The following is an 18,717-nucleotide window of genomic DNA, read 5'->3' as shown; positions in this document are numbered from 1 at the left end:
ATTGTTCTTCTATTTTTAAGGTTTTTACCTTTATTTTGAAGTCATCCTGGCTGTTGGATTCCTTCATCTGTGACACACTAAAAGAATCACAGAAAGGTGAAACAATATAAGCAGATGTTGCATAGCTTTTACAGACGATTGAATGCATTTTTCCACATTAAGACAAAAACAATCAATACCATAAAATGTGAGCAGTGTGCTTTCAGATTTTTAGATGACAAGGAAGTGAGATGGAGATGCTGACGACTCACCTGCTGTCAGAGGCTTGGCTGAACTCAGAGGGCTCCTCGTCTGTGCTGGCGTAACCATTTTCTGAAAACAAAGCACAAAACCCGAAAGCTCACAGTAAGGATTTATAACCTAAACATGCTTTAAACATCTTTATCTCTGCCGTATCTGCTGCGTTCCTTGGTCGTCATGATGCCGTTTGTTAACTCTGAGGCATTCACACAGAACAGCTGGATTTATTATTCAATTAGACTACACACAGGAGAAGTCTTCAATAATTAAGTGCCCGAAGGTGGTTGCATTGGATTTCATTTAGGTTCATCAAAGTCATCTAAATACAAATGCATGTTAGAGTTATTTTTACATTTTTATTCCCGTAAAATCTCTAAAGCTGTGTATGGTTTGAGTTGCCCTGTTAATTTTGATAAAACATCAAATTTCGATGTAGAGACATAGCAAAATGTTAAGAATTTATCTTAATCTTTAGGCCACTAATGCATTTTTTTTATTTGTGGTTTGTCTACATTAAACAATTTTGGGGTGAAAGGCGGTGCAGGGTTTGACCGATGGTGATTTTTTTAGACACACTCCTGAGTTTCACAATCGAAGTTTCAAGAGAAGGATGGATAGGTGAGTAAATCCAAATATTTAGTGGTTGCCGATCTAAACTAAACATTTTGAACACAACAAATCTTAGAGTAACGCCTTAACTGTTCCTAAAATGATAAGGAATAAAGCAATCCAAACGCAATAATAAATATGTGACTTTTCCCTCATTTTATTTAGTTCATTTTTCGTCTTGCATTCAAAAGCAAAAAAATGAAATAAAATAAAATAAAATCCTCTCACCTTGCTGGACGTTGTGGATGAGAGCCTGGAGTTCAGGGATGCACTCTGCCTTTTCTCGCAGCGCGTCGAGGATCATGTGATTGTGAGACGAGCCGATCACATCGGTCTGCCTCAGCTGACCCTCGAGCAGTCGGATCTGCGCCTCCCTCTGAGCCACCTGCAAGCTCTACACACAATCACACAGACAGAGAGAGAGAAGATGTAAATTTTATTTAACAACTTTCATTTTAATGTTTTAATTGGGGTCAAACTTTTCAAACTACGTGCTTCAAACTTTCTCCAAAGGCACAGACTGAAATGTAGAACTTCATCATTTGTGTGGAGCCTTTCATTCTCAGACATGACCAGTTATTATAATCAGCAGCTAAAAAACAAACGCATGGAAGGTTTTAAGGAAGTAAATCAGTGCCAGGGTCATGGAGACTTTGTCCAGCACTTTTCTTGCAGGAGAATATTTGTCTTTCAAAATAATCCAATATAGAATAGCTTGGAAATACAACTTTAACCTTAATTATCAATAAGGAATACAACTTTTTATACTTTTCAAACATCCGATAAAACTGAACCACAGCTGAAAATTTTGCAATATAACTGCATAACATTAACTTTTAATATTCAAGTATGAAAACTTGCTGTAGCACAAAGAGATACCAGTAGATGACATACAAAGTTAAAACCACAACATGCAACACAGGCAACTATAAAAAGGTTTAGAAATCGGTTCACTTGTTTTTGTGCTTCCGTTCTGCTGCATGTTAACTCACCTTATCAATGGACGCCTTCAGGAAGTGATCCAGCAGGTGGCGTGCTTCAGCCAGGGAACAGGAGCTGATCACCACTGAGGTATCCACCGAGTCCAGTTCATCCTGATTAAAAACAATGAAAAATCACATCACAACACACACACACACGCAGAGATGTGTTTTCATGTAATTATGTTTCTTACCTTGGTCTCCTCTATCTGCACAATGGTGGCCTGGCAGTCAGACAGACTGTCATTGATGTAGTCTATGTTGGCATTCAGCACCTCGATCTCCTCGTTAACTTCCTGAAGGAGGCGGTCCTCGGCCTCTGGCCCCTCTCCGTCGGCCATCAGCACCTCCCTTTTATGTGAGAAAGCTTCCTGCTGCATTGTCAGCTCTTCTCGCTTCTGACTCATCAAAAACACAAACGGCACAAGTAATTAGAAATTAATCAGAATTTGCTAAAACAGTAAAAGTAGTTGGAGTTTGCTTCACATCCCCATTTTTTATTTGGCCTGACAAAATACTTAAAACACCTTTGTTGTTTGTAGTCTTGAGGCGTTGCTATTTACAATGACCACAGCAGAGCTGCTTTTATTCACACACTCTAACATGTCGGAAGAAGAGGAACAAAGGTCCTCGCAGTGGTTTCAGTTCTTATCTACTGACATGAATGAGTCAAAACAGCTGCTACCACCTTCATTTTCAATCTGATGCCTAATTTCTGACGACAGCTCATCTCATCCGGTGGCATGCAATGAGATAACTCCAAGAAAAGAAAGAAAGAAAAAAAAAATCCCCTTTTTCTAGACACATTAAAAACTCCTTCCGACACCTTGATAAGGCGATCCATGTCCGCTTCCACGTTGGAGATGGTCATTCTCTGCATGACGATGTCCATGATGCGACGCTCGAGGGTTTGCCACTTTAAACGGGCGGACTTGGAGAAGCTGTTGGCTCTGCCTGCAGGTGCAGTGCTGCCCAGGCCCGCTGGCTTCTTCTGCAGCTTCTTCCTGCTGTTCCAAAGTTATAATGAAGAAAAACATCCCCAAATGATGAAACTGCCTTGTTTCTAAGTACTTATTGAATCTCACTGCATTTTCTTCAGTGGCATCAGATCTAAGGGGACTGAAAACATAAGAACCACACGTTTCAGGGTTTTTTTATGCATAAAACTGTTGTATTTACGTTTTTAAATAAACTTCCAACTTCACAATAGTACTACTTGGCCCAATAGCATACAATCTGCATTGTATGCATTGTAGCGAGACAAAAGGTGGAAAGGTTGGACAGGAAGGGGAGACGAATACTGCTGCACTGCATAGATTCAGCCCCATTTATGCAATAAGACAAGACGACTACTTACCTAATCACCCGCGTTCCATCCATGCTCCCCTCGCTCTCCGCCATGTATCCATACACGTTGTTCTTGTTGTTCCACTGGCGCACCAGCCCGCTCACGGTCCTCGCGGTCTCCGCCTCGGAGCCGCTTGCCATTGTGCTGGCCGACAAATCAGCTCCGGAGTCCGTAACTGGAGGCGTCTGGTTCCAGCGGGCGACTCGACCCGCCACGCGGTCCGACATGGGCTTGGCCATGCGCCGCAGGGCAGTCACTTCCTGGGTCTTCCTGCGCAGCACCAGCTCCTGCTGCCTCTTTTGAGACTCCAGCGCCCGAATCTGGTACTGGTGTCGTCAGAGTAACACAAGCCTCAGCATCATTTAGAGTTCATAGACGGCTTTTATTTTTTGTTTAAATTGTATTTGTGTTCCAGAGCGCAGAGTGTTTACTTTTCACACAATAAATTCACAAAGTTACTGATCAAGAAGGGATTTAAGACTTAAGATGAGGCCCTAAATAAAAGGATTAGGAGCAAGGCCTACGGCATCACTGTGTACGGTTTCATGCTCCTAAGAGGCAAAAAGAACCAAAACGGGAAGGTAATATTTTTAGAATATGTGCTAATGTGAGGGACAAAATGCAGAATGTAAAATGATTGCACATAAACCTCCATTTTTAGGTGTTTTACAGCTGTGCATGTATTTTTTTCTTCAGGCTTTCTACCTTCCCTTTCCTAAAAGATTCTTTGGTAAGTCAGCTTAAACATTGCATGTTGTGAAATATTGGCTCTCTTATCTCAAAGCTTCTTCTATTTCTGGCAGTGGAGCAAATATTTAAATGCATATGCAAAATATTAAAGACTGATAACTTCAATCCAGTGAAGCTGATAAATGTCCTCGAGAGAGGACACAAATGTACCTGCACACACAATCTTTAAAAGCTTCCTCACCTCCTGTCGCCGCTGCTCCTTCTTAAGCTGAGCTATCTCTCGATTCCTCTTCGCCTCCACCATCCTCCTCCTCTGTTGCTCCTCTTTCATTTGCTTCATCAGCACCACCTGTAAACAGCCGGGAGGGCGGCCAACTCAAATAAATTCCTTTACTCTTACCATTCTGCCAGAATAATTCTTCCCGCCGCCCCCTGACCTTCGCTTTCTTCATCTCGTTGACCTCAGTTTGGAGCTTCTTCAGTTCCCGCTCGTACCTCCCCTGGTTTTTGAGCAGACGTGCATGCTCCTTCTGCGCCACCTGCAGCTTCAGCAAATCACGGTTCATTTCTTTGAGGCGCTTCTCGTACTCCTGCCTGATCTTGCTGGCCTTCTCCTCGGTGTAGTTTTCCATGGACACTGTGTAGGCATGCAACAACGTTGAAGAGGCGCTCCGAAGGGTTATTCATTGAGGATTACCGAGCTTCACTCACTGAGGTTCTGCAGCACGCGGTCTCTCTCCAGCTGCGTGTCTCTGATCTTGTTCTGCAGCAGGATGAGCTTCTCCTCGTACTGCAGCTTTAACATCAGCAGCCGCCGCTGGCTGTTCTCCAGCTCGTCGATCAGCTTCTGCTTGATCTCAATCTCACAGGTTAGGTCGGCAAGATCCGCCTGGAAGTTGGCTGCAAGTTGGGAGGTTCGAGAAATTATTGGAACTCCAGACTAATTAAGCGCCGAATGCCCAGTTTGAAAACAACCATCGGTCAAAACAACGAGTCCGAACTGACATGCTGAATACCGAACTATTAAAATGTCTTCATTGTGTGTGCGAGTGCTAAACGTGGAGTCTGCCGTTACCTTTCTCATCCGAGTCAGAATCTGAATCCACCAGGCTCTCGTCACTGTCAAAATCGTCCTCTTCCTCCCTGCCCTCCTCCTCATCTTCGCCTTCATCTTCCTCACAGCCACTCTCCTCCTGCAGCGGAGACATGATATCCTACAGAGACAAACACTTTGGTTAAGATGTTGTTCTGTCTGCATGGCGACGACATGGCAAAGCACGAAGACCTCACCTCGGTGTAATTGTCGTCTGAATCAATCTCCCCATTCTGTCCATTTTCGCCACTCCGCCGGTTCTCCCCGTTTTCCTGAGTGTGCAGCTTTACTCGTTTCTTGAGGCCTTTCTCCAACTCTGGGCTGCAGAAGGTAGAAAATTGTTTTTGGGTAAAAGCTTTTTATAAAATAAACATATATACAACATCTATCAATTATTTTAGTTATCAATTAATTCGTAATTTATTCTGACGATTAATTGGCTAAAAAAATTTAGACATTCCACAGATTTTTCATTTAACCGCTAGTCGTTCTTGTACAGTATTGGAAATAAATTAAAAGTTGCAAATAAACAAATAACTTAATTGCTTTTTCAAATAAGAAAATAAACATTTTATTGTCTAAAATGCAACAACAGCATTAATTTTAGCAAATTTGAACAAGGTGAAACTAAAATTAGGCCACTTGAGAAGTTTTGGGTGAAACATTTTCAGACAAATGCGTTTTCAATATAAAGTGTCAAATGTATGTACATTTCATATAGCTTCGGCTCAATTACTGCTCTGAATATGTTGCTTTTCAGCAAATCACATTTGTCTTCTTTAGTCTGTATACTCCAGTTATTGAATAATCAATCAGTTAATTATTTCCGTAATCGATTTATCACGATTAATCCGATTAATCGTTTCAGCCCTAATAATATAATTAATGTACTTTGATCGTCCTGCGTGATTGCTGATCCTAAAATGCTTGCTTTATGCACCAGCAACATTTGCAACACTGGCTTTTTTTTTGCGAGGAGAAAATGAGCCTTCTAATGTAATTGCCATAGTCCATTAAAGTACATCAACTTTTATCCTTCCCATTAGGTTCTTAAGTTTTATTACTTGCTTTATTTTCCCCTTTGCTCCTACTTTTACAGATTTTATCACCAATTCCATCTGCCACCACTTCTAAGCAATTAGTCTGCTGGATTCCTACTCGTGTCTCTTATGACCCCGTGGCTAACTGTGTGAAACCTTTTAGTGTCCCTGCCAGCATTACAGCCCAGCACTGATAGCACTCCAACTCTCCCAAAGTCCCAGAGTCATAATTGACTTGGATGAATCTCTTAAAGAGAAAGTGAGGCAAGGAGAGCATGTTTGCAGAGAATATTAATCCCTTTCAGCCTAAAAAAATTCAGCACAGGTGCATCATCACAGGCTGAGCAGGAGAAATTGGGAAATTGCTTTACATAAAGCTTAGGTGTTTGAAGACACTGTTTCACATTCAGTTTTAAAAGGGTTTTACTTAAGTTTGCATTTTCCACGTGTTAGTTTCTGTGAGGTCCAGCCTGTTCATCTGGGTTGGTGAGACAAAGAGCAAATTCTTCATTTTGTTTTTGTAAACATTGCGCGATTGTCTGCCAGTGGCATAACGGAGAATTTTTACTGTTTCAACTTCCCTGAAAAGAGACTTTTCTGTGAAACTCCAGAGAGATTGAGTTCTTTTATCAACATTCGTACCCCTCCATGGTCCCGGCGGGTTTGCCGTCTCTCAGAATAACCGACGTAGAGATAGAGATAAAAAGCTCAGCCGTCGTCTCTCCCACCTGATAGCTGAGAGCCTGAGATCCAGTGAGGAAGTGGCTGGCATTTACAATCAAACATGGAAAATGATGCGTTACTCTGTAGATCTAAAACTGGATAAGAATGAATGTGGAAGAGAGAAGTTCAAACTCTTCCTCTATTTTACCTTTTAGGTCTCTTAGGCTTTTCTTATACAGATTAGTGAAAATCAGAGGAAGTCTGGCAAACCGCACAAGCTTAATCAGATTGCTGAGCACCTGCTCATTATTTTAGACACTGTTTTGTTGTTATTATAAGTAGGTTGTTTAGTTGCCTGTATTGTTAACCATTAAACACATTTAGATGCTGGTTTAATATGTAAAATACAGCAGTACAATTAGATTTTATCAGTAACTTGTCTTTTTAGCTCACATGTGTATAAAGGAACTAAAATTAAACTCCTGATCTTTTTTAATTAATGGTAATCATGCTTCACCATGCTATAGTATAATTTTGAGCTAACTGCAAATCTCTACATCTATTTACATAATTCTTCAGTTTGTGTAGTTTGGGAAAGGTAAAACAAACTGTAGCCAGTTTGAAATTTTGACTTAAAAGTCTCCATTTCTTCACCTCAGCCTTCTCTGCCGTCTTTCCTTCTTCTTCAGCCGCTCGATGTCCAACTTGGCGCGCCGCAGAACGTCCGTCATCTCGGCCTCCATGGACATGGATATAGGGGAGGAGCCGGGGGGATGGCCGGGGGCGGGGCTTAGACTGGAGGCTGGAAACGAGGAACGAGAGGAGAGCCGGGCCACCTGTCGTCGTAGCGACTCGTTCATGGCCTCGCTCTCGAGGAGTTTGGATCTAGCAGGGCAGGAAGAGTGGGAAGGATTATTGATATTCACGCTCGTACATCTCCTCTTCACTCTGGGGAAGCTTGCAGTTAAGGTCCTACCTGAGTTCTTCAACTTCTCGGATATAGTTCTGTATTAGCGTTCCAATCTCCTCATTGCCTTCGCCTTGCAGGTAAAAATAAAGTCAACTTTGTTAGATTGTTTTTAACCAGTAAACATATAAAGGAGCTTTAAAAGTGTAAGAGACGGAGCTCAGGTGTAGAGCATCTCTGCATTCACATACTTGACTTGGTGAGCAGAGTGCTGACCTCATTGGCCAGCAGATGCGTCACCCGCGTGTTGAGATGATCAATGGTCTCCTGCATGGCCTTTACTCTCAGGCGCAGCGAGTCGTTTTCTCTCTGCAGCATGGCGTTCTCCTGGTACAGGTCGCTGTAGCCTTCAGCTCCATCCTCACCTGCCACACGCTTACCCTGCATGGAAGCAAACAAGAGCATGGCAGTGAATAAAAACAAAATTGGTCTTCGGTAGAATAGCAGTCTTAACACAATTCCTCATTTCACTGTTGCTCGACATCCCAAACGAACACTGCGCCATTGTTCAGAATGAGTGCAATCGTCTGTGGCTCATCAAGGAGTCATTGTTGGGTTTGGGGGAAAAAAAAAAAAAAATCAGTTGTTTACGTCTCAAACAGAGAGCCAGTATCTAGTCACAACTCGCACCACAGTCTATTACTAGACTACAGTCACATCGCATCCCTTACCACTTAGAGGTCAGCTTGCAGTTTCTTCCCTTTGGTAACCATGGTAACTTCAGGCTAAACAACTGCTCGTCTGTTTCAGTCACACAGGTCAAAGCTGAAGAAAAGTAGCCCCTACCTAAATGCTCTTTGATGTTATTACATATGTCATACTTCTATATTTGTGGTCCTTGACTGCATTCAGAACAACAGATAAAAATAAATTGTCGCTATGTTACATTGTGACTTTCTTTCAGTCTGTAACTTTCCTCATGGAAATGTTGGTATTTTCATATTTTTTCCCACCTATTTTGTGTCATAGACTTATCAGATTGTGGTGTGAATTTATCTCATTAGTTGAGTTCAGCTGTGTGTAATATAATATAATCTCAGTATAAATCCAGGTTTCTCAGAGAACATTAGTGGGTGCAAAAATTTTAAGCTGGATGGAGAAAAATGTTAAAGCCTGCAAAACAGCTCGACATTGGGGTAAAGGTTCATATTTTAGCAGGACAACAGCCCTGACAATAAAACCAGAGATACAACGGATCGCTTCAGATCAAACTATATTCATGCATTAGAAGTCAGTCAAAGTCCAGAACCAAGTCAAAAGCAGAGTCTGTGCCAAGAAGTGGAAATTAGTGTTCACAGATGTGCTCCTTCTAATCTGAAAGAGCTTGATCTATTTTTGCAAAGAACAGTCATACATTTCAATTTATATACAGAAGAGACATCACAGAGCCCCAGCCAAAAGCCTTGCTGCTGTAAATGTAATGAAATCTGTTTCAATTGACATGGGGAGTTCATTGATACACACACCACACTTTAGGTCATGATTTGAAAATATGTCAAGTTATACATCCTTTTATTCCAAATGCTGAGTTGTTCAGTTGGTATCAATATTAAATGTGTGTTTTTTTTTTTTGTTTTTTTTTTTATATGTTACTCAGCTCAACCACAAAGTTCTTGTTTCATTTTCTTATACTGTCTAGTTTCATTCATCTTGTCACCTCCTCTGCTCTCTTTTTAGAATCCGTCACACTGACGAGGCGTTATCACTTCTTCCTCAACCTGCCACTTTCCATTTCGATCTTCTTCCCACTTCTGCTTAATCCAAAAAGGCTTCTTGCATTTCTGGTTCTACCCATCACCTCCTTCTCCCCCTCTGGCCCCCAACCTAACGTGCATCACTCACCGCCTTGTACTCCATCAGCTCCATTTGGAGTCGGGCCACCTCCGCACGCAGGGCGTTGATCTGCTGGCTGGTCTTGTCTTGGTTCACCACCACCTTGTTCTTGATGTTTCGGGCACGGTTGGCGTACTTCAGTGTGTTCAGCGTCTCCATGAAGTCCCGGTCCGACGGGCTGACGCAGGCGATCATGACTGTGCGGCTAAAGAGGATGATCAGCAGCTCAGTTCATTTCATTCATATCTCATAAATGAGAGTCTTTCTTACATTTGAAGATACAGTTTGAGTACCTGTTGCCTCCCAGCGAGTCTTGCAACAGTCGGGTAAGTTTGGAGTCTCTGTATGGGACGTGTCCGGCTTTCTTAGTCTGATCACCCAAAGCGCTGATCACATTTCCAAGAGCCAGCTAACACAGAGAGGAAAAAATCCCAAGCAGCATTTAAACAGAGCAAAATGTTTACATGCACTGATGATCCAATCTTGCTTCGTCTCTGACCCACCAGTCCACAGTTAATAGAGATTCCCTCTCTGGCCCTTTCTCCAGTGGCCCCTGTGCGTTTGAGCCTTTCTGAGCCGGCCAGGTCCACGAAGTGAAACTTGGCCATCAGGGTCTCGTACTCCGGCTGGGCGATGGGGGAGGAGTCTACGCCGTTCACTTCGCCGTTCTCTTCTCCTCCATTCTGCTCCAAGAGGCAAGCATCTTACTTCAAGCTGGTAACTATTTCACCAGCTTGCATGCTCCTTACAATTATGTTTTATTCAGTTATATATGAAAACACTTCATTTATCTATGCTGTTTCTGTCTTCTCAGTCTGCCCAGTCTCATTTAGAGACACGTTGAAACTGATCAGCACCTTTAGCTAAACCTCCTAATTATGCTTTATTGAAAATGTTTGACTTATTTCCCTTTCATATTTAAGGCTCTCTCTACATCTCTACTCCAAACCTCTAGTCTTACCATTTGCTGCTGCTGAAAGACTCTCATCTGACAGAGATAGATGGTGAAGATGGCATGTGAGCGGGAGCTTTGTGCGTTCATCTGTGTGCTGGCTGTGGTACGGGACAGAGCCCCGAGCTTCAGGCACTGCAGCAGCTGCAAAACACGCCAAACATACAGGACATTTGCAGACTTTTCATTTCAAATTAGAAGAGAAAATTGCTAAAGCAGACACAATTTTGAAAAAAAAATCTAATTTTATGCTAATGCTTATCATCATTGCCAAGAAGAATTCAAAACCTTGCATATTTATTTAATCATTTAGAAAAAAAAATCGTTATCTGGCCGTCTCCCAACCCGACTCAAACCCATCTCTGCTCATTTGAATATCTGTCAACCATGTGTTTTTCCCCTCCTGGTGCTTGCACTCCTAACTTTTTAATCATCCTGCCTCCATCTGTCTTCCTAGCTCCTTCATTGCCACATTCGCTTCCCCTCAACTTGTTTTGCTGTTTTAAGTCTTCTGTCACAAAAGGAGCATCCATTTATCTTCAAGGATCTTTAAATAGATCATATTTTTGGGAAATTAAAGCTCATGTGAGCTGAAACAAATAAGGCTGTCATTCGTCTCTATTCAGCACTCTGGATAATGATTGGAATAGCGATGCAGACCGGATCAGCAAATCATGACAAGGCCATTCGATTCCTGTGATCGTTCTGCAAAATCACCACCTGCCCTCTTTGTCATTGTGTTTAACAAATATCAGTCAAAATAATATCTGAAGTCTTTTCCTCACACAATCACTGACTACTACTGGCACGGTACCATTGTGGAACTGATTTTTGTTTTTTTACTTTTTATTTTCAATTGAAGAATAAAGTCATGATTTTTGTACTTTGCAAAGGTGATGTAGTGTTTCCAAAAATAAGTGAAATAATTTACATTTCAGATAGGAGTGAAAATATATAAAACATAAACTTTAAGAAATCATCATTTTGGGGGGCAAACAAGGAACTGGCAGTAAAATAATTATTTCAGCAGCATTGAGGTAGGAAATTAAGAAAAAGGAAGACATTAAAAAAAGACTTCTATATGTGTTTAGATATCAATCAGCTAGTATCCGATGGATAAACGTGAACGTGATAAGATCAAACAAAATTTGGTATATAAACAAAAGATGGTTTCTAACTGAGTAATGATGGAAAACTGATGCAGTTTTGTATAAAAAATTGATAGAATCTCTTCAAAAAAAGAAAAAACAAAAATGGTTGCCCAGTTTGCGTGGCTATGAAAAGACCACCCATATGAACAAGGACCCACCTCGTCCTCTGACTGCACCAGTCTGGAAGTGACTCCTGTGGTGTAGATGCTGCCGTTGGCGTCCTCATGGATCTTGATGTTGGACTTCCTGCTGCGACTCTCTGGATCTCTGGATCCATCAAACAAGTCCAGGATCTCCTCATTGTACAACTGCAACAAGTCACACAGGCACTCATCATGATGAGTTGTGATATTTACTGTCAGAGTTTCTGCATCTTTTTAAATCACAAAATTCTAAATTTTTTCCAGATTGAAAAACAACATTACTGATGTGTAGTACGTTAAATATCAAAGCGTGATAAAGCAAATTAATGGAATGTCAATTTAACGTAATGTAAAAACCCTGCATCTAGTAGGATTTTTTTCCATGCTCATTACAACCTAAAAAATAATAAAAGCACTCTTTCAGATTGCAAATAACACTAAAAAAAACAAATCTCCAGGAACAACATTCAAAATAATGACCTTTTTCAAACAAGCCAAGTCAAAGGTCACAGAGGGCCACTGAAAGCTCAGCCACCCCCACCTAATGTCAAACACACATAAACACACCCATCTGTTTACCATCAACACGGATAAACTTTTGACCCAAAAGCAAAAAGAAAACACACCAATATCACAGATCCAGAGACTAAAACAGAAAGTAGTAGAAGCTGTTTGTACAAGATTATTATTTTTCTGGTTTTATCTGGATTTCTATTATAACTTGATCATTAAAGGAACCACAACACACACGCCCAAACGTACAGCAGAACCCTCCCTAACATGCCCCTCACATTCGCTCTCCAGAAATCCCCTGAGGAAATGATTAGTAGCCATATATCTAATTTCTCCTATGCAAGCATTCCGCCCTCTCTCTGATTTCTCGCTCTTATCCGTCTTCTGCTCCTCGGTGATGAGGAATAATGTCACAGGTAATGGCAAACATTAATCAGGTCCCACAAAGCACACATAGACATCACAGCCCATCTGTCTTCAGACTGTCACATCCTGTTTGTGGATGAGAAGGCTGATCCTGTTGCAGTCTTTATGTTCTGATTAGCGGTAATATGGACCAACAACCAAATTTATTGATACGTTTGGTTGCATCAATAAACTTTTCAAAATGTTAGATCAAGTGTTTTCGTGTGTCCCACCTCCAAAAACTGGGCGCTGACTTTAAACTCGGGCGGCTGGATGCCGGTTTCCTGGGCTCGATCCCTCCTGCTCTGGATGCCCTCAAACAGCTGGTGGACGGCCCGCGGGATGATGCCCTGCTCCTGCAGGCTCAGACTCACATCAAAACCCGTCCCCATGGTGTAGGTCTTCCCCGAGCCCGTCTGGAAGACATTTTATAGAAAAAGGAGAAAAAAAAAAAGAAAACGGTCTTACCATCCTAAGATCCACATAACATTTCTTATCCATCCATGAATAGGCAATGAGGGCTCATTAAAATTCTTAAACCAATTAATGTGAAATCAACTGGTCGTCTGATTTGACAGATTATCACTGTGACTGTGACTGATGGTCTGAACCTCGAAAAACAATCTTACCAATTAGTGAGCGAAACACAACTAAAAACACAATGTGAAAGTTGTTACTGAATAAACGCGGCGTCTGCGGTATTAGTGAGATGTTTAAAAATTAAGGCCATTTAAAAGGAAGCCAGTTTCCCTCTGGCATAAAGACAACATTAATTAGCAGAATCTCTTAGCACCAACTCAAGTCATGGCTGCAAATGAATAAATGAAGAACCCTGTAATCATCACTGTTGAGCTACAGTAGTTCTTTCTCATTACACCATTTAAACATATTTTTATTTATGCTGCCTATCTTACATTAAGATTACATGTAGATTTTACTATTCTGCTTTGCACTAGTAGGGTCTAAACCATGTTTTGTTGCATAATCTGCAATGATGATTATCAGACTGTCGAGAAATGTAGTTCATTCAGACTGTAAGAGAGAGAACAGCAAGACTTTAAGCCAACAACATGAAAGCGGTTCTGTTTCATCCATTTAGGCTTTTAAATCTCATCTGTCAAGGCACAAACTGGATTTAAAGATGCTGACAGCATTTTGAAAGTCTTACAGTCAAAGTAAGAAAATATACAGGGAGTTAAGAGTTTTAGTAATTCAAACCCCACCAGAAGCTAATCCAGGTCCATTTAGTCAGTTTATGCCATCAACTCTGAGATCAGTTTCTTTTTAATGACACCTCACACAAGGAAAAGTAGAAAATAATCTGAAAGTGAATCCTACATTTTACAAATCATGAATATATATAATTAGCCACAAATTTTTGATCAATGCATCTCTAATCTTTCTACATTGATGAAGTCTCAAGCTGACCTGATATTTTATGGTTCATAGTACTTTGACATGTTTGATGTCACCACATCAGTGACTGACATGCTTTCTGTTGTTAACATACAATGATATGTGAATGTGTGGTAACTGTGTCCTAAATAACTCCAAATCTACAAAGCCTCGTGGTCGCACCTGTCCATAAGCAAACACGGTTGCATTGTAGCCCTCAAAGCAGCCCTCGATGAGCTTGTACACACAAGTCTGGTAGATGCGCTGCTGCTCCGAGTCAATATCGAACACAAAGTCGTACGTGAAGGCCTTGTCCTTTCCCAGGAGCACCTGCGGTTCTCCAGGTGTGACCAGCGTGCACACGTGACAGCCCTCGATCTTCTCCTTGGCCATCTGAGGACGAATCCTAAAAGACAGGAAGTCAACAATATGGACATAAAAATCAAGCAAGGAGGAATTTATGACAAGATGCGAAATTTAAATGTGGAAATTTAGTACATAAACTTAACCCAAGCAGATAAACTACTGATGAAAACTGAATCTGAAGTGTTTTAATGCATCATGCGGATAAAACACAATCGTTTGAAAGAGACCAGCTGTAAAATGGAAACTAGGTTAAAAAAGCATAATACTTGAAGAGCTAATCAAATGAAGGCTCTTTCAAAAATAAAAAAAGTGAAGATGGTGAAGAAGTTATAACATCTTCCCATTGAAAATGTGCACCAAACAGTACACAAAACTAAATCTGAATTTCTTACTCGCCCGCATGACAGGAATATGCAAATACCTGCAGAACTTCCTCCGGACATCTTAAGGACACACGAAGGCAGTAAATCGTTGAAAGCATTTGCTGCAGATGAGCGGGGGGTGCCCACTGGTATCTGCTGACTTGCGTGAACCTTTTCAGCCGTTCATCACTATTGTAGCTAAATTTAATTACAAGTGAAGCTGATGCAAAACAATCGCCTAACAGCCTCTGCTTTCATTCCTGACATGAATTGTTGCATTATCTTCCATAACGGGATCATTTCATTAGGTATCGCGTTATATAGCTGCTAAAAAAAAAAAAAAGAAAAAAAAGAAGCTCCGGGCACCCCGTCTCTCACAGCCAGGCAGTGAGAATGCATCCCAAGTAGAAAATCCTCTGCTGTGAAATATACGTGTGAACGGCAGCTGTGGGAAACGTCTGGACCAAACTCTGCAGTTTTCTCCTGAAAAATCTGTGGGGATCATGTGGGAAAATGGCTCAAGATGCTTTAGCAGGAATAAGGAGCTGCCCAAACTCACTAGGTTATTAAAAGTGGCATGTCATAATAATTTATTAAAGTTAAAAGAATTACTGCCTGCTTTTATTGTTAATGAGACTAAATCATAATTAAAAGAAAAGTTTATGGTTTGGGACAGTTTAATCAAAATCTTCTAAATTCAGAAACATTAAAACTTTTTTTTTTCCATGTACAGTAAGTATCAGTCACTATCTCTGCTGACAAATCAAATTGATTGGGTTTTTATTTTTTTATAAAAATGGTCTTTTTACTATTTGAAAATCTATGAAACCAGATACCAGAACAGTTTTTTCTGACACTAATCAAGATAAATGGTGTGAGAAAATGAATGAGGTCAGACTCCGTGGCACTGTCTGTTCAAGCTGTGGTCTTGTTTCACATGTGTGTGGAGCAAGTCTGCTGGTCAAAATACAGCAATAGCTACACTGCATTTCTTAGTTACCGCACTAAGTTATACGTTTGGTCAAATTTATATAAATACCAAGAGAAAAGTACATCCCTACAAACGTACAGATTACTTAGTCAATGCTTTTCCAGATTTCTTAGCCCAATGTTTAAATGTTTCCAAATCAAAACTTCAAGCTGAAGATATCTTTTACAGCGATCATTTTTTTAAGAACACATAAGATTTAAAGAACATGAAATATTTTTTTCAATTATATGTCTCTGCCACCTCGGGGAAGAGATCCATCACTGAAATAGATCCAAAAATCTCACTTTTAATTAGCAATAATACTCATTGTTTTTAATTTTTTGTCTTAATACTCTTAGTCAAAGACATAAACTAACTCTAGAGTTTTAGACATGGCACAACAGCTCCTTAATCTGACCATGTAAAGAAGTTTTTCAAAAGCGTGAACAGAACCAGTTTGACCAGTTTATTTGTAGGAATGCAAATGTGTACTTTTTAGGGAAAAGGATACAGGGACTATAAATTCAAGTTAGGCGTCAGAAATGAACAGGAAAAACAAAGTTATATTTCAATTGGGTAGGAACAGTTTTACATAGTTCCAACACGTGAAATGTAAATACAGAGAGCAGACTGAAAGAGGAGAGGAGAGTTGGAGTAAGTTCAGGTAAACCGTATAAAAGAAACACTTTCACTTATCTATTAGTGACAAAACTGAGCAGAAATCTGAAATAAATCCAAAACATTATCAGTACATTTAGCTGTACTAGTCACTTAATATCAGACAATGTGGAAACTCAGGAGAAAAACCTGCATCTGAGTTTATGTAGAGACTCAAGTCACTGTTACAAGCATTGTCGTCAACTCCTCTAATCAGGACGGGTTTCCATCCTGACAGGTAGTTCACAGAAGTTAATTACTTTCCCCTAACATCCCAGCTGGAAAATAATCCCTGATAAGATGAGAGTGAAATAAAGTAGTCCCTGGCCAAGAACAGCTTTGAAGTCACTGACAAATGATGTCTGAACATTTGAGTTTAGGATAATTTTGATTTTCTTGACAGAACAAGGGCAGAAAGCCTTACGGGCGAGATAAAGATGATTTACTGCAGTTAAGACTTCCCACAATTACATGCTTCTGCATCAGTGCTGAGTCACTGAAGAAAAACTATCAGAGAACTTTTACTTTTCCTTAATTTACTTTCCTATTGAAGAGCAGGTCTGCTGGATTGCATCTGGAGCTTTTGGAGAGACGGTAGAGCTTCAATGGGGAGGAGGGGTCAGAAGAAAGGTAAGAAGTTGACATTTACTAAAGCAATATTTTATAAAGTCTTTGCCTGGTGCAAATAAACCTCGTTATTCAGACAAACGCACTACAATTGCAACACAAAAACATACTATGGTATAAAGCCTGAGAGAGTTTCAGAAAACTCCCTAACAGCTGTCGTAGGACGGGACTAAACTACAAAAACGTCCACACTGCAACTTCTGTAAATACTATACATAAAGGGGGAAAAAAATCAACAGTACTATCTTCAGTTCACACATGGTTCCTCTCATGCATGCATAAAGTACCACACCCTCCACTGACACACACATTTAATCCCTCTCCCACAAGTCTTAATGGTGCTGCAGAAACACACCGGGGCATTTTTTCTGGCTCTCCTTCAGGCACAGAAGCATCTCTGAAGAGAGATTCTTCCAGCAGGGGATTAAACACATTTGAATTGTGCGATTCAGCAGCCACATGAGAGCCCAGGCCAACCTTATTATGAAGACAGAGGCTCAAAGCAGTTAGCAGACAGATGAGTTTCCTTTATTCCTGCATGTGACCTTGACACAGAGGTTAATGGATCTAAAAGTGCTGTTTAAGCCAATTATAAACATAAAGTGGATATGGCAAAAGAGCAGCGCACTGACTTTATACAATAGAGTTGACCGCTGCAGGATAGAGTGTGTGTGTGTTTGTGTACTGCTGGGGGGGAAGAGGAAGAGAGTAGGTAATACACATGAAACAGCTTAAATTTAGATTTATGCTAAACTGTTCCTGTGGAATAAATTATACTAAAGAGTATTGAAAAACTGAATAGAGTACATAAAGAATTGCTTCTTGTGTCCCGCTATGCAAACATACTCAAACCACTGCAATTATTTGCATTTGTCACATTACTCAAACCTCGATGTCTTGTATTTGGATTTTATGCAATGCAATAATGCAAATTACTACTTTGGAAGTTTGTTTTGCTTATTTTCAGCAGTGTCAGCAAGCCAGGACTCCATACTGAATAAAGTTTCCACAGAAAATGAGAAAATCGAACAACTGGGGAACAAAAGAAGAAACCAAGTGGTTAATGAGCCAATCTGAAATAGCTTCTTTATCTAGAGAAACAATTTACTGTTCCCTGGAGTTTGGGTGCCTTCCAGGCAAAACAAAAACATAAAAAATGATCCAAAATTAACTACTATAAGCAAAAACTAATCAACAGTTAATGCCATTGTGAACAAATAACAAAATGCACACACATACATGGCAATGAGATCCCATCAGATGACCTATGGGATGAAGAACTAACAGCTTTCAGTAATCAACCAGCACAAGGGCTCAGCTGGATGAGCGTTTAAGACAGCTGCAGCAACAAAAGAATAGATCCATAGCATTGATCTCACATGTGCACAACCATCCAGACTCAGACCACACAATCAATAAAGAACATCTGATGCTAAAATTAGTCCAAGTCACCATGAATACGGGCAATAAGACAGGAGACACAGAAATTGAGGCTATATAATTCCATCAGTTCTCATCTTTTGGGTTCTAACATAAAAACAAAAGGTTTAAGCACCTCAGGTGGGATCTTCAGAAATGCTAATAGATAACTGCTATCTCAACCTCAAGTGCATTGATGTTCAGAGATGCAAAGTAAAGTTACCTGGAACATGAACAAGACAGCAGGCTTCTTCAAAATACAGTCATGCAGACTCAGCTTTTCTAATCACGATC

General features: G+C 40.5%; 1 protein-coding gene across 8 annotated transcripts in view; it reads right to left on the bottom strand.

Moving 5' to 3' along the window:
* Positions 1–18,717, bottom strand: part of kif21b (kinesin family member 21B) — a 68,529-nt gene that overhangs the window by 29,684 nt on the left and 20,128 nt on the right. For 6 of the 8 annotated variants that reach the window (XM_017304879.1, XM_017304885.1, XM_017304883.1 and 3 more), the window contains exons 2-23: positions 14,206–14,428; positions 12,861–13,043; positions 11,725–11,874; positions 10,425–10,559; positions 9,967–10,146; positions 9,757–9,872; positions 9,473–9,668; positions 7,822–8,011; positions 7,640–7,703; positions 7,318–7,548; positions 5,158–5,281; positions 4,943–5,081; positions 4,579–4,767; positions 4,305–4,504; positions 4,109–4,216; positions 3,187–3,503; positions 2,656–2,836; positions 2,024–2,227; positions 1,842–1,943; positions 1,078–1,243; positions 252–312; positions 29–77 (exon numbers count right to left, since the gene is read on the bottom strand). In XM_017304879.1, the coding sequence (XP_017160368.1) occupies positions 29–77; positions 252–312; positions 1,078–1,243; positions 1,842–1,943; positions 2,024–2,227; positions 2,656–2,836; positions 3,187–3,503; positions 4,109–4,216; positions 4,305–4,504; positions 4,579–4,767; positions 4,943–5,081; positions 5,158–5,281; positions 7,318–7,548; positions 7,640–7,703; positions 7,822–8,011; positions 9,473–9,668; positions 9,757–9,872; positions 9,967–10,146; positions 10,425–10,559; positions 11,725–11,874; positions 12,861–13,043; positions 14,206–14,428 (3,508 nt within the window). The remainder of the gene's footprint in view (positions 1–28; positions 78–251; positions 313–1,077; positions 1,244–1,841; positions 1,944–2,023; positions 2,228–2,655; positions 2,837–3,186; positions 3,504–4,108; positions 4,217–4,304; positions 4,505–4,578; positions 4,768–4,942; positions 5,082–5,157; positions 5,282–7,317; positions 7,549–7,639; positions 7,704–7,821; positions 8,012–9,472; positions 9,669–9,756; positions 9,873–9,966; positions 10,147–10,424; positions 10,560–11,724; positions 11,875–12,860; positions 13,044–14,205; positions 14,429–18,717) is intronic. The other 2 variants (XM_017304882.1, XM_017304884.1) reach the window with 1 other exon arrangement.

Source organism: Poecilia reticulata, linkage group LG5, assembly GCF_000633615.1.
Source record: "Poecilia reticulata strain Guanapo linkage group LG5, Guppy_female_1.0+MT, whole genome shotgun sequence".
NCBI classification, from domain to species: Eukaryota; Metazoa; Chordata; class Actinopteri; order Cyprinodontiformes; family Poeciliidae; genus Poecilia; species Poecilia reticulata.
The sequence above is the reverse complement of the archived record's forward strand: the minus strand, read 5'-3'. Positions and strand labels throughout refer to the sequence as shown.